This window comes from Pithys albifrons, chromosome 1 (assembly GCF_047495875.1).
Source record: "Pithys albifrons albifrons isolate INPA30051 chromosome 1, PitAlb_v1, whole genome shotgun sequence".
Classification (NCBI taxonomy): Eukaryota; Metazoa; Chordata; class Aves; order Passeriformes; family Thamnophilidae; genus Pithys; species Pithys albifrons.
In genome coordinates, this window is record NC_092458.1 from 93,152,947 (window position 1) to 93,166,852 (window position 13,906).

General features: G+C 39.2%; 1 protein-coding gene across 1 annotated transcript in view; it reads left to right on the top strand.

Moving 5' to 3' along the window:
* The window catches only part of CFAP44 (cilia and flagella associated protein 44), a 45,596-nt gene that overhangs the window by 28,003 nt on the left and 3,687 nt on the right, over positions 1 to 13,906 (top strand). Inside the window, exons 19-30 of the mRNA XM_071572246.1 lie at positions 676 to 731; positions 1,148 to 1,310; positions 1,637 to 1,767; positions 2,726 to 2,946; positions 3,335 to 3,500; positions 4,768 to 4,945; positions 6,867 to 7,355; positions 8,699 to 8,902; positions 9,275 to 9,470; positions 10,441 to 10,539; positions 12,030 to 12,160; positions 13,293 to 13,409. Of these exons, the coding sequence (XP_071428347.1) occupies positions 676 to 731; positions 1,148 to 1,310; positions 1,637 to 1,767; positions 2,726 to 2,946; positions 3,335 to 3,500; positions 4,768 to 4,945; positions 6,867 to 7,355; positions 8,699 to 8,902; positions 9,275 to 9,470; positions 10,441 to 10,539; positions 12,030 to 12,160; positions 13,293 to 13,409 (2,151 nt within the window). The remainder of the gene's footprint in view (positions 1 to 675; positions 732 to 1,147; positions 1,311 to 1,636; positions 1,768 to 2,725; positions 2,947 to 3,334; positions 3,501 to 4,767; positions 4,946 to 6,866; positions 7,356 to 8,698; positions 8,903 to 9,274; positions 9,471 to 10,440; positions 10,540 to 12,029; positions 12,161 to 13,292; positions 13,410 to 13,906) is intronic.

Here is a 13,906-nt window from a genome sequence, read left to right on the forward strand (position 1 = left end):
CTACTTTTAAGTTATGTGGAAGATTTTAAAAATTCTATCTTCATTAAACTTAATGAGATTCTTAGGGAATCAAATACAAATCATCTGAAACTAACTGAGTTAAATTACAGATCAATTTAGTACAACTAAATTGTTGGGTAATAGGCACCTCTTTTTTAGAGCCTGATTGCTTAGGGAAATGAGGCTTGTGCGACTGCAATGTCCATCCATCTGTCATTCTTCACAGCTAATAATTGTGAACCCATTAAGCAGTCAGCAGAAGCAAACCAGATTAATTACAAATGTAACTTGGAAGTAGCCCAGGATATGTTGACTCTTGTCAAGTGGCAGTGAGGGGCAACGAGATAACTCGGTCTGGGAGAACCAAAGATGTTACGGGACAGAGTGAAGTTAGGACAAACAATGATGTGATAGTTATGGTGATGCGGAGGATATAGGATTTGTGTTCTCTGTCCCTAAGAATTATGCTTCATTAGTTCTTTTACATGTAAGCCAGCTTCATTGCTTTTTCTGCTTGAAACATTATAACCTGATATTTAGGGCCCATATAGTAATATTGAACATTAAGATTTCTTTTGGTTTTGTGAGATGCAATAGGAGCTCTGTCTTAGTGTTTATAAAAGCCTTGCTGACTGGTATTATTGCTTGTTTAAAGACAAGACCTGTTTATTCCAGAGTGGTCTTGAGAAGGAGAAGGCTGTTGAAGACATTGTGGATCCTGACACCTGCAAGTAAGGGATGCTTAGATAATGATGAAAGAGATATTCAAGCATTGGTAGCTCATTCCTCACACTATATATTTCTTTTATCCTACTAAGAGGAGAGAGAATTTGAGCTGAATTTGGGTAATAACTTTGTTATACACAAATATTTTCATCCTTTCCCTCCATACTTTTCTGTGGCAGTAATTCAGATGTGGTACTGTGAGACTTGGTGAACTTGAGACTACAGTGATAACATACGGTCAAAGCCCCTTGATGTTTGCCTCAAGTCAAAAATGTACAGGAAGATGATTTTAAGTTACTTTAAGAGTCACTGAGTTCACTGTGAATTTAAGGCTATCAAGGAAATCTAAATGGTCACATGAACTGTAATCTTTCATCTCTTTCATTGAGATAACACTATTCCCTTTTTCATTCATTTTCAGTATTGAGGAAGTCAAACAGAAAAAGGAGTCTGAACGGATAAAGAAGGAAGCTGAAGAAAAGAAAAATAAGAAAAGAGAGGAGATAATTGCACTGAGACATGACTTTGTTTTTCTCCTTCAAAAGAATCAGGAGTTGCCCAAGCACATGCAGCTGCGCAGAGAGGTACATCTGGGTTTTATGAAAGTCATTTACCTTTAGAGACCCCTTCTAAAATGTTGCTGCCCACCATGTTGTGGCCAAAGATATCCAACCCTTTGGAAGATAGTTTTATAAATATATAAATTGCTGGAACTTCTGAATCACAGCTGATGATTTGTGCCAATTAAAAAGCACACAAGAGAAATGTGGTTCTCTGTAGAGATCCAAATTCCTTCTGAAATAAAGGATTGTGTTGATGTGCATGGAACTATGGCACCTGGGCAAAACTATTTATTATCAAGACTTAGTAGCCAAGATAATGTGATGCTGGGCTTTCCATCTTTCTGCAGGAGTATGAGATGGACCATAGAATCTTTGAGGAGCTGGATAGGCAGAAAGCACAGAGAATCCAGTTAGTGCAAAAGGAGCTGGCTTGGGAGCAAGAGAAGCAGTTGATTGGACTGCAGAAACTGCGAAAACAGTAAGTACCAGTTTTCTTCTACTTCTCTCTCTGACCTTGCATGGGGCTTATTGTTTATGAAATTATACCTCCAACAAGGAAAAATAATGTGATTTTATTTTCTTCACTCATATAATCGATATTTCATCTGTTCTGTTTGATTCTGTTCTTACTTTACTTGGAACATACATGAGAGTACATATTGATATTTGTGTGTAATTACTTCTTTTGAATCTTTGGCAAAAATTTGGACAGTCAAATGAAGGAAAGAGCTTCATTCTGATTCACGTGTATATCAAGAAAGCTGGTTGAGACTGTTTGCCTGGAGTTTTTCCTGTAAGTTCAGTAGGAACCAAGAATTGTTATTGAAATGTTGAAGAACAACCTGTGAAATGAACACCTGTTTTTCAAACATGTTGCATATCTGTCAGTTATTTTAGTGTTATGGGTAGCATAGTGTTCTCTATGCAATTTAAAGTTATGAAACAAACTTTCTCAAGAACACGAGTTTAAGCATGAGGTGCATTTTGGGTTGGTTTTTGTAGATCTAAGTATAGAGCAAAAGAAGAATTACTGAAAATAAAAACACAATATAAATAGTACATGTGGGCACATGAAGTGTGTGACTGGTAAAAAGGCTTGAACGAGCATGTTTTTAATCATTCTTCAATGGAAGATAAAAATTATTCTTATGTAGAACCTAGTGTAAATTTCAATGTTGGGAGAGGAAGAACAGATACTTAATATGTTTATTCTTGAGCATCTCCATTCCTAGATGGGATAAATGTCAATAGATAGTGTCAGATGTTATGCTGTGATAGCGTATGCTATTACTTACCGACTTGTGAATTTACATGTAATGATTGCATATGCCATAAGTGAACTACACTATTCATGTCCTTTTGGTCATGGGAAAATGGTATGTTGTGCCTACTGACTAAATTTTTTACTGACAGTTTTTTCTAATTTGGCTTTTCAGATTTCGGGACTCACAGGAATTTACTGTTGTTGTTCATGCTATTCAAAGCAATCATCAGGTTTCCACCTACAGACTTCTAACAGATACTGAGAAATATAGCCAAGATAAGGAACAAGCGGGCAGCAAGTGGAAACTGCTTAAAGAAATGTGGAGAGTACTTGAACAGGCAGAAGAGGCAAAAGAAACTGAGATCACCAGAGAAACAATGCCTATGGATAGTGGTAATGATAACTATTTAAATCTTGCAGTGATATGGTTTCTGTCTTTCATTTCAGTTTGTTTGCCTGAGTCCAAGCTAAAGAAATAATATGTGTAAGTGCAGGTAAAGAAATAGAGTGTGGTATGTTTTTCCAGCACCTACATACATAGTAACACTCATACATAGTTTTCCATGTTTAGGTCATTGTCAGAAATTGTCTGTCAACCCCATGGGTAGAATGTGACTAAAAGTCAAGTCAAAGAACCTGAATACTTTCAGAACATCCACTACACTGTAACTATACTGATTGACATCAGCTCTACAGAAGTTGTCTCAGGGGGCTTCCAGTAGTTGGGACTGCACTATGGTGTATTGTGTTTACATCTTCACGTGGTTATTTTTTGGTCCAGATACTACAGTTTCTGAGGTCAAGGCTGAAAAGCTGCAGACACCAGAGATCCAAAAGCCAGCGGCGCGTTATATAGAAATCAAACGTGAGAAAATCAGAAGAATTGTTGAGAAATCTGACAAAATGAAAGCCAAGATCATGAAGAGGAAGGCACAGTGGGATGAATTGTGAGTCTTGAACTGGACTTTGTGCCCTTTGAGTTCTGCTTCTTGCCTCAAGTCAAGTAATACTATTTAGCTGTCATATGGCACTATAATCTCTCTGAGTAGTTTTTTATTTTTCTAAGGGTTGTAATTAAACTAGAATTATTTTCATGTATCTCTGAGTCTCAAGAGAGCATTAAAATATTTGATTTAGTTTCTGTGGTTCTTCTAAGATATTAACAAATCTGAATTCAACTAGAAAGCTGCATTTTCAGATAGACAGTAAAATGTAAGTTAATCATGACTGAGAGACACCTATGCCGTTACAGTCCACTCTGAGTTAATCCTGCCAGCACCACATGAAGCAGATACTGTAACAGCTGGGTTAGGTCAACGGTGTGAACATCACAGCCATTATGTGAGTGTTTGTGATAGGCCTTCATGCTCCATGATGGTCTTTACCTTGAGAGGCAAGAAAGTGGGGGCAGGACGTCTTTCACAGAATCATAGAATATCCTGAGTTAAGAGGGACCCACAAGGATCATCGACATCCAACTCCTGGCCCTGCAAAGGACAGCCCCAAGAATCACACCATGTGCCTGAGAGCATTGTCCAGATGCTTACTGAACTCTGTCAGACAGTGTTGTGACTCTTTCCCTGAGCCTGTTCCAGTGTCCAACCTCCCTCTGGGGGAAAAACCTTTTCCTAATATCTAACATAAGAGATCTCTTGGAATGACTTTTTTTTTCAAGGACAGATTGGATGGGGCTTTAAGCGACCTGGTCTAGTGGAAGGTGCCCCTGCCCATGGAGGGGGATTGGAGCTAGATGGTCTTTAAGGTTCCTTCTAACCCAAACCGTTCTATGATTCTATTATCATGGAAGTACAGAAGTTCTTCATTAGGAGGTGAATAACAGGGAATGGGAGCAATGTGAGTAAGAATACATGGCTTTTAAGGTTATTGAGTGTTTAACAAAATAGAGTAGAATCAGGTATTCTGTGCTACAGGCTGGCAGATTGTTTATACACAACTGCCTGAAATTGAGAGCAGCATGTACTCACTTAACCCAGAACTCAGTCCAAGAGTGAAGTTTTAAACTGTCTGGTAGCAGAGCTATGTTTTAAGAGGTCTTATAGGAAAAAAAAAAGTAATCTGAGGTTTTCATTCAAATGTGCAGGGATATTCTTCCCAAAGTAGCCATTCTTTTCTAAAAGAGTTGTATGTAATCACCCCGTTTGTTTGTCTGTATGCTCTCTGTCTTAAAGTTCAGCTTTATTTTGTACCTACCAGATACAAGAGTAAACCTAAGGATGACAGTGAGGATCCCAAAGACGCTGAGGAGATCAAAGAAGCACAGGAGAATATGGGATGTTACAAACTGAAGACTGCCTCTGACTACAGCCTCCCCGAACACAAGCATGTGAACACTGAGAAGATGATGATGGAGCTTGCATCCCTGAAAGAGCTGGTATGTAAACTGATTCGTTGTTCTGAATATTTCCCCCTTTTTGGTGGGGGAAAGGGAGGATGCTGTACTGGTCACAGAAGAAATTTTTTGAAAGCAAATCGGAAGTGGATGTGGGAATGGGCCTTGAAGGACAGACTGCTACATTGAGTCAGCTTTAGTTACAAATCAGCCTTTCTTCTTGTGACCTGTTAGAGCTTCACCAAACCCAAACTCAAATCAATCCACAATAACCCTCAGCTGCTCTTTATAAATAAGAAAGAGAATTTACCTTTACTAGTGCTTCAGCAGGAACACACATCTTTTTGAATTCTTCAGAAAGTCTTATCATGTAGTAAAATACTGAGCTAAATATCTGCCACCCCCTCCCATCATGAAGTACCTTTACAAAAACAGGGATATGAATAAGGACAAGTGTTTCTTGTGTGGCCTCTCCATATTAATACTTTGGCAATCACTTCTTCTGGGTGCTAAGCATTGGAATCTTCCTGAGAAATCAAGTGTTTTAGAGCCACCTTGCTGTGATTGTACTCTGACTGCTAGCACACATCTTTTAGCCTCAAATACACAATAAGCTCAAATGTTGTGCATTATCTTTGCTGCTTTCCTTGTGGCTTCTTTCCCTCTGTCTTTCTCATAGGATTTGGTTTTTATTTTATTTTGCTGACTGCAAAAGAGTGACACATTTCTTTATCTAAAAGAACAATGAAGAAATACATCTATTGCATTTGGAACTGCCTGCTTGCTTTTTGGTAAGAAGGCTTATTTCTTGTCCTGGTTACTGACAGAGGAGCCTCTTTGCCGCATGGTGTATCTTTGCCTGGTGAAGTGCCCTGAGTATTCTCCAGTCTCACCCTCATCAACTGGTTGCCTAATCTCAAGCACTCTATATGCTGGATGGCTTTGACAGTGAGGTCCAAGCATTACAGAAGCAATGCTACAGTCTTAGGGGGCTTGTTGGATCATTTTATTCTCATGCTTGGGCTTCAGCACTTCGTTGTAGTGCTGATGCTGCTAGATATCCAGTGATTAACCTAACTCATTAGGAAAGCAATGCAAACAAAGGGAATAGTCCTTGTGATAAATTCCAGGTTTGTACAGATGAAGAATTCCAGTTACTTCAGGTGGGTGGCGTATAGGACTATCTTCTTTTATAAAGATCAGAGAAGTTTCTGCCAAATCTATTAATGATAGATCACATTTGATTATTATTATATATGAAAACAGTCAACTAATACAGCATCTCCTTATCACAGACTTACTGAAGTAGGAAGATACTTCTGATGGTGATCTAGTCCAAACCCTCTGCTCAAGCAAGTCTATTTAGAGGAGGTTGCCCAGGATCACATCTGGGTGGCTTTCCAATGGCTTTCCAATGGCTTTGCAGGGAATGAGACCCTGCAACATCACTGGGCAATTTGTGGCAGTGTTCTGTCACCCTTTACAGTACAAAAAGTGTTTTCTTGATGTTCAGAGGGAACCACCTGTGTTTCAGTTTGTGCCCATCTCCTCTTGCCAGTCACTGGGCACCACTTAAAAGATCTTGACTCCATGCTTTTTGCACATTCCCTTCAGCCATTTGTATACATTGATGGGATCCACTCAAGGCTTCTCTTCTCCAGGCTGAACAATCCCTGCTCTCTCAGCTTTCCTCAGAGGAGAGATGCTCCAGTTCCCTGATTGCCTTAGTGGCCCTTCACTGGACTGTCTTCAGTGGCACTGTTTCTCTCTTGTGCTGGGGAGCTCAGAACTGGACACAGAACTCCAGCTCTGACCTTGCCACTGCTGAGGATGGATCATGTCTCAACCTGCAGCAATACTCCCTAACCCACTCCAGGATAATGTTGCCTTCTTGTGTTGGGGAACACTTCCTACTGTGTAAATATTCCTGGGGAGTCCTACTAAAATTGTTTTTCCTTTGCAGATCCATAGGAAGAAAGTGAATATGAACAAAGAGATCATGTCTTTGCGGGACCTCAAGGTTTCTATTATTGATGAAATCAAGTGTTTAGTGCAGGAATTGAAATCCATACAGGCAACCTTGGATGTGTCAGAACATCTCTCCCTTCCCCTGATCCCTCAGCTACACCCAGAGGAGGTTCCTGAAAAAAAATTTGAGTGCAACAGTGACGTCCTCCTGAGGTTCAAAGAGGAACAGGCCAAGGGACAATTGGAAGGGTCTCCCTCCTTTCGCGCATTTAGGCGTGGGTTTATTCCAGCTCCTTCAGTGGAGGAGACTGACCCCATGGCACAGGATGCAGATGCACACCCAATGAGCACAGCATCGTCTCTGGGCACAGAGCAGCAGAACAGTTTTGAGATGGAGAAAGCAGAGCCAACAGAAATGGAACTGGAAATTTTAAAGAGGGAGAAGATAAAAAGTCTGTACTTACAGAAGACCTTGATTAAAAAGGTAGGAAATCAAAAGCTATTTTTGTCAGATTAAACAGGCTCACTGGATCAGAAATGAAACCAAAACCCTTTCTATGCTTGCCATTCTGAAAAATGCCATCTGTTGCAAATTTGCAGTGTAAATAAGTATAAATCTGTAACTATGACCTGTGTGCTATTATAATTTGAAAAACACTTTTTAGATTTCTTATTGGTTGTTCTATGAACTACAGGCAAAAAAAGAACCACAAGAAAAATGTTAGACAGGACTTGAAAAATTATAAAGAGTTAAAACAGAAGCATCACTACAATTTTGTAGGATCATGATGTTCTCAGCTCTTACATAATTGTAGTCCCAAATTTTTGATCTCATAAAATTATTTTGTAGGATTAGAAAAGGTGCAATACAGAGTAGCCAAAATGCTTAGTCATGGAAAGGCTTTTTTAAAAAGCACAAAGGGCAACTGAAACAATGGTAGAGATGTAATAAAATTATGAATAACATAAAAAAGGAGAGTGGGCATTTTCTCTTAAAAGAAGTCGAGATATCAAATGAAATGGTCACATAGAACACTTGAAGCATGCAAATGGAAATAGTTTTTCCTATCCAACAATAGCTAAGTTTTGCAACTCAGTGTTAGGATGTGGGGGAAGCTACAATTTGAAAGACCGTGGAAGAAAAATCCATTCAAAGCTGCTGAACACAGGCATGCTGCTTCAATCGCAGAATGTCCCTAGGTCAGAGTTTAGGAGGGTATGGAGAGGAGTGTACCAGAGCAACACTGTTCACCTGTTTGCTCCATTTCTTGCTATCTTTTAACTTCTGCTGGTCATTGATTCTTTGGTCTGGCCCAACACAGACACCCTTGCATTTATGCATATGAATTGTTTGAGGGAATATCCAAATTCTGCTGTGACCATCACATATATGTAAGTTAATGTTGGCAGCTGCCAGTGGTGATTTAACTAAATGTTTAAGGGAAAGCTGGCAGGTATTCCAGAAGAAGCCCATCAAGTCAGAAGACTTATTTATTGTTACACCTGGGATTGTTATATAAACTACTGGAAATTACAGACTACTGTAAAACATTCCCTGAAGAGTAAAATACTTCTGGGGTGGAGTGGAATGCGGTGAAAGATTCCTGTGAATCCCCGATGATTCTTTTACTGTTGTGCTAAGAATGAAGACACATTTGGGGTTAAGTTTGTCTTTCTACATCCTTCAGTAATCCACAGGAAATAGCACGTCTGAGATGTTGATTTGGCAGAGAGAATTTTCCCCTTCTGCTCCTTTCTCTAGCTTTACATGTTTAGCTCCACTTGTGATACTTTTCCTGTCGCTGATTTGAGTCTCACGTGCTCCAGATCAACATGCTGGTGATCAACTTTGATGCTGAACTTCACCTTTTGCGGCACAAGAAGCTGAAGATGGATGTGCAGATGAAAAATGCTGATCTGCGCTGCATCACATGCTCTGAAGAGCTGCTTATCCTCAAGAAACTTGAGAAACATGAGACCTTTCTCCGGGAGCAAATTTACACCCTCATCAGTGAACAGGAGGCCCTACAAGTAAGTAGGCCATGTCTCTCTAGTTTTAACAGTACCATTAATGCAACTTTTTGCTTTGTTGTAGCAATGATCCAGTGTATAGTGCTAAATTTTGAAAAAGAAGAAACTCTTGATTAACATAGGATGGTCACTTTTAACTTCAAATACTTAATCTTTTCATAATCTTAACATGTGCATTTTAATAGGTACTTCATGATGTGGCATAAGTGACAAATCGTGTGCTTTAAGAACATAGTCCTAGGTGTTGCTTGATTGAACCATGGGTTTAAAGAGAGAAAGACAAGTTCTGCATATCCAGATCTTCACAGATGCATCCTATATACATATCCATGGGTATACGTTTTAACTGAAGTAGTTTTTTTGTTTGTTTAGTCAGAATTGAAGAGCTATCTTGCACAAATGAAGGAGAGAAAATATGAGATTTTAAAGCTTCAGGAATGTAAGAAAGCTCTTTATGCCAACTTCCAAGCATCCCTTGGAGAAGACAATGAATTTGCCCATTTTCTGACCAAGGTTCTGAAGAAGAAAATTGAGTGCGTGGAAAAAAAGGACGTAGAAACAGAAGCAGGTTGGAGAGTCTGTTCTCTTCATTTTATGGATTTGTTATACATATATCTCTGTGGTCAAGTAAATATATCTTGGTCTAGCTGGAGCCCTGGGTACATACAGTACTCAAGTCAGTTCCAAAACTCATGGATGAGACATACCCAGATTTGTTTATATATGGACAACATGTTCTGTGGCAGCCATCCTGAACAATAACAGTGATGTAATCCAGTTTCTAACATGACCACAGTTGGTTCGATGATAAGTCCTGCAATTTACTTCCTTTAAGTCAGTATTGAGGACTGATAATTGGTGAGAAGAGGCAAAGCTTTAAATAGATACTTCCTATGCTGTACCAGTGGGAGCTGTGGATAAATGATTAGTCTGTCACATTCATGACATTCTGCTATAATGTGTCCACTGACTAGTGAGAGATCATAAACCTAATCTGCAGTCATCTATTAGTCATAGGACTAAACAAATTATAAAAGGATTTAATTTGTCTTAGTGACTCAGTTTTACACTGTTAAACCTAGGCAGTCTTACTGAGCTAAAATACTTGTGCTCTCCCTGACTTGGCTTTTGACTTCAAGTGGGACATGATTAGCAAAAAGTGCAAACAGTGGTGATGCTTTTGTAATAGATTTGTGCCTCCATATTTTACTGGGTTGATTGATCTCTGTAGTAGAATGGTAAGCCCACAGGGTTTAAATTCCTAGCATGTATAGAGAGGAAGTAAGTCCCCAAAACACACCTGCAACTGTGCCTTTGCCTCTAGTAGGTGGTCTCTCTCCCTCTTTCTTTTCCCCTCTTTTTTCCTTTCTGTGTAATCATCAGATCAATGCAATAGGCACAAGGCACCTGGATTCACATATTAGCAGGAAGAGTTTTCATGGATTTTTGGGATTGTGTTCACCAGCACACTGGCATAATGCACATCTGGCGTGTCTGGAGGTGATTTGCAAGCCAGCAGTACTGTCTGTGTCTTTCAGATGAAGAAGAGGAGGATGATGAAGAGTCTGATTTGAGGACTAATGAAGAAAATTCTGGATCTGAGGATGAAGTCTTTGATGACTCTGTTTGCCCAGACGGTACCTATGCCCCATGCATTGACTAATTGTTTTGCTTTAGGGACAGTACTGTGTATCTAAAAAGAAAACACAGAATTTTTCATTATTCACTCCATATTAAAGCCATGAAGGGCTGGGATGTGTGTACCCCTCCTGAGTTCAGCATTTCCCCCCAGGATATCTCAGTAAAGGTAATGAAACAGCTGGTAGTGTAAGGTACCCTAATTAAAAAGTTTGGAAAAATAAAACTTAGCTAAGCACTAAGAATTAATTATTTTGTGTAAAGAACCATTCACCATTTCACAGCTTTTTTTCTGGAGATAAAAGGCTCCTATTAGGAGTGGAGCTGTAGCAAGGCTGTAGCTGCTCTCTGAAACCCGCTGCCTGACCTAGCTGGATCCCTCCATGTGCAGGGAGGTTCTGAGGGGATTCTCCCATGCTGTTAATTGAAGCTCTTTGTTACCACCTCGTGGATTTATGCAGCATTGCCCATTGCTAGCCTGCTCTCTCAAGGGTATCTGCAAAGTTAGGAGTTTTACTTTGCAAAATCCTCTTCATTCGTGCATTCAGAAAAGGCGAGCAACTTCTCCTTGGCTTTTTCTTTTGTACAAGTTTAGCTAATTTAGGATGTTGTTTTTTAAAAAAGTATTTGATTGATAGGTCAGTGACCACATAGCAACACTGCTTCATTTTTAAGTTAGAACTTACCAACAATTCACCTTACTTTTTTTTTAATTGGATTTTAATATCATTTCCACAAATTGAATGTTTTATTAACTCCTCATTCACCTCATTTTTCAATGAAATGTTGGGAAGAAATTAAGATTTTTTTACTTTTTATTTTAAAAGCTCAACTAATTTAATAGGGAAATTACATATTGCATTCACCTCTTTACACTTGTCTCTTTATGTGTCAAAGTTGCCTTTATTGAACTGTCTTTTTTATTATTTTACCTGCTGTTTCAGGCAGAATTATGCACTTGATTAGTATGACTGAAATCACAGTGTTAGATGGAAATTCACAGGTCTTCCTTACCATGCAACAAATGAAATGGGTTCTGTTGAACCACTACTTTGTTTTCAAATTGAGCTGTAACTAAATCCTACAGCAAGTTCATAATTTATACAGAAGGGTACTATGGATAAACAACTACATGTTCATATAATTGAAGATTCTATTGTAACATGTATTAATTACTGGCACTGCATTGCTTAAAAAGCTAATTTTTGAGCACTTGGCTTTAATGCTGGCTTTGATGCATTTGATATGACTTCTGGAAATAAACCATCCTGACTGAATGTAAAGAAAAAAAAAGATCCATCCAAGACATTCACCCTCTCAGGAGGAATGTGTCCTGCTGGGTTCATGTGTGAGAAAGCTCTAGGAAACCATGGTCTGTTGTGGGGAACACTGGGCAGTGTGCACAGTGGGAGAGGCTGCCAGCTCCAGCCAGTAACTGTAGGGCAGTCATAATGAAATGTCTTTCCTTCTTTGACTTTTTCCTTCTCAGACTGTGATGAGGAACTCTTCCTAAACACCATCCAGCTCCGGCAGCAGTGGTTACACATTGAGAAAACTTTAGCAGAGGAGAAGAAAGTTGCTGCTGACCTCAGAAGGAAATACAATGCCTTGACCAAAGAGGTATTGTAGTGTTTTCTTAGCAAGCATCAGCATGCTCCACTGAAAATGTTGTGCTAGTGATGTTGGCTAAGATTTATAAACAAAATCCTAACCCTCTGAGAGGCCTCAGTTTGGGTAGAGACATCTGTGGTAGCATAGGGGCAGGAGGCAGCTCTGCATGGGTCACCTCGTCTGAAAAGCGTGAATCAAGGTGGTCCAAGCTTAGCTTCCATGAGGCTGGATGCAGGTTTTAGGTTCAGTCCCTTCCCAGATGTTTAGCCATCATGCAGCAGCAGAAATGGGATTCTCTGGTTCAGATGAAGCACCTGGTGCAGCCTGGCCTGTCCTCTGTGCATGTGTGTGGGGATGGAGAGATTGTACAATACTTACCCTAACACAAATGCAGGTTAAAATAAATGCATAAAACTCCTTTTCTTCCATCTATTTCTCTTGCTTTTAGCTATTCTCTTTTGATCTTTGTCACAGGTAATTACTGAATAAACTCTTTTGATGAAAATTTTCCTTTTAGCTTTTTTAAATTCCTGCATTCATTAAGACATTTGATTTATATTAATTCAAAAATACCTTAATGTGAAGGGTTATCTGGGATAGAGAGTTCTACCAAAATACATTATGCAAGTCTTGCTTTTATTGTCTCAAAAATGTTCCATCAAATATGCTGAACTTACAGCATTTTTTTGTTTAATTTTTAAAGGCTTTCCCAAGTGCCAGCTGCCACATGTTCACCCTAGGGTCTGATATTTGAGTCTGAATTGTTTTTTTCTCATGCAGAATCAATAAGCATTTCCAGGCATAAAACAATAAAATTATCTTGCAGGCTCTGTATATCTACAAGTGTTTTAGATGCTAAACAAAGCAGCTGTCTCTTGATACATACAGGGCTTCTCTAAGGACACATTTATAAGTGTACATGTGTACAGAGGTATTCAGGTTAGAATATTGCTTGAAAATATAGATGAGCCTTGTGTTTTTCCTGGGAAATACACCTGTAATATGTCATTTTAAAAAAAGAAAAAAAAGCATTTTTTCTATACTTCTTCCCCTTCAGATCAGGAACTCTAACAGAACCTTGCTGCCATATGTATTTTGAGTACTACAGGATTTTGTTTGTCCACAATTTGTCTTCCTGCAGGCAAAAGAAGTGGAAACCAGTCTGGAAAAGACAGAGAGGGATCTGGAGATCTTTCAGTGGGAAAAGCTGCAGAAATTGAATGAACTATATGTAGTTGTGCCTTTGAAACTCCATCAGGTAATTCAAGATGTTGTGCACCTGCAGGTGCAGAATGGCCTATGTACATCTAAACAATGGTGTTACTGTTCTTTGGGGCCCTTAGTTCCTCATTCATCAGTCTCCTGGGAGTGAAGTGCCATTAACTGAACTTCATGCTGCTATTTACTCTAGAATTTTTTTCCTTCTCAGAAATGAGGTAACGACAGGCAGGTTGGTCCAGTGGTGAAATGTGCATAGTCTTCAAGTGCTTGGTAGGTTTGGTGTGGTATTTTCCTTCAGGTCCATACCAGCTGCTATTCTCTTGGGGAAAAAATATAAAATTACCCACCCCATGCCATCCCTCTTCCCCCCCCAAAAAAAGAAAAAAAATGAAAAAAGCGCCCCAAAACTATTGAAACTACTGTGAGTTCTGCCCAATTCAATAATATCATATTGGATACAATGCATCCATTTACAGCGCTGTGAGCACAGGGAAGGGAAGTAGAAAATGAAAACTCATGGCAATGCTGTTATTT